The sequence below is a fragment of the Fulmarus glacialis genome, unplaced genomic scaffold (genome assembly GCF_000690835.1).
Source record: "Fulmarus glacialis isolate BGI_N327 unplaced genomic scaffold, ASM69083v1 scaffold18080, whole genome shotgun sequence".
Lineage (NCBI taxonomy): Eukaryota > Metazoa > Chordata > Aves > Procellariiformes > Procellariidae > Fulmarus > Fulmarus glacialis.
Window position 1 is genome coordinate 1 of NW_009188522.1, and position 222 is coordinate 222.

General features: G+C 55.4%; 1 protein-coding gene across 1 annotated transcript in view; it reads left to right on the forward strand.

Moving 5' to 3' along the window:
• Positions 1-92: 92 nt before the first annotated feature.
• LOC104077708 (histone acetyltransferase p300-like) overlaps positions 93-222 on the forward strand; it is a gene marked incomplete at its 3' end in the record, with an annotated part of 31,388 nt that continues 31,258 nt past the window's right edge. The window contains 1 exon segment of the mRNA XM_009579027.1: positions 93-208. Within this exon segment, the coding sequence (XP_009577322.1) occupies positions 93-208 (116 nt within the window).

A 222-nucleotide genomic window follows, 5' to 3' on the forward strand; every position in this document is an offset into this window, starting at 1 on the left:
CCCCCGCCCTTTGAGATTTTTTTCGACGTTTTTCCGGTGGGGGTTGTGAAGCCGGTGCTTCCCTCGGTAAACTGCAGCAAGCGTGGGTCGCCATGAGCCCCGAGATACTCAGCCTGGCATCAGGAGGCTCCGTCCTGTCAGGGGGCAGCCAGAAGCAGTGGCATGGAGAAATCACTCAGGATCTCCGAAACCACCTTGTTCATAAATTGTGAGTCGCTAATA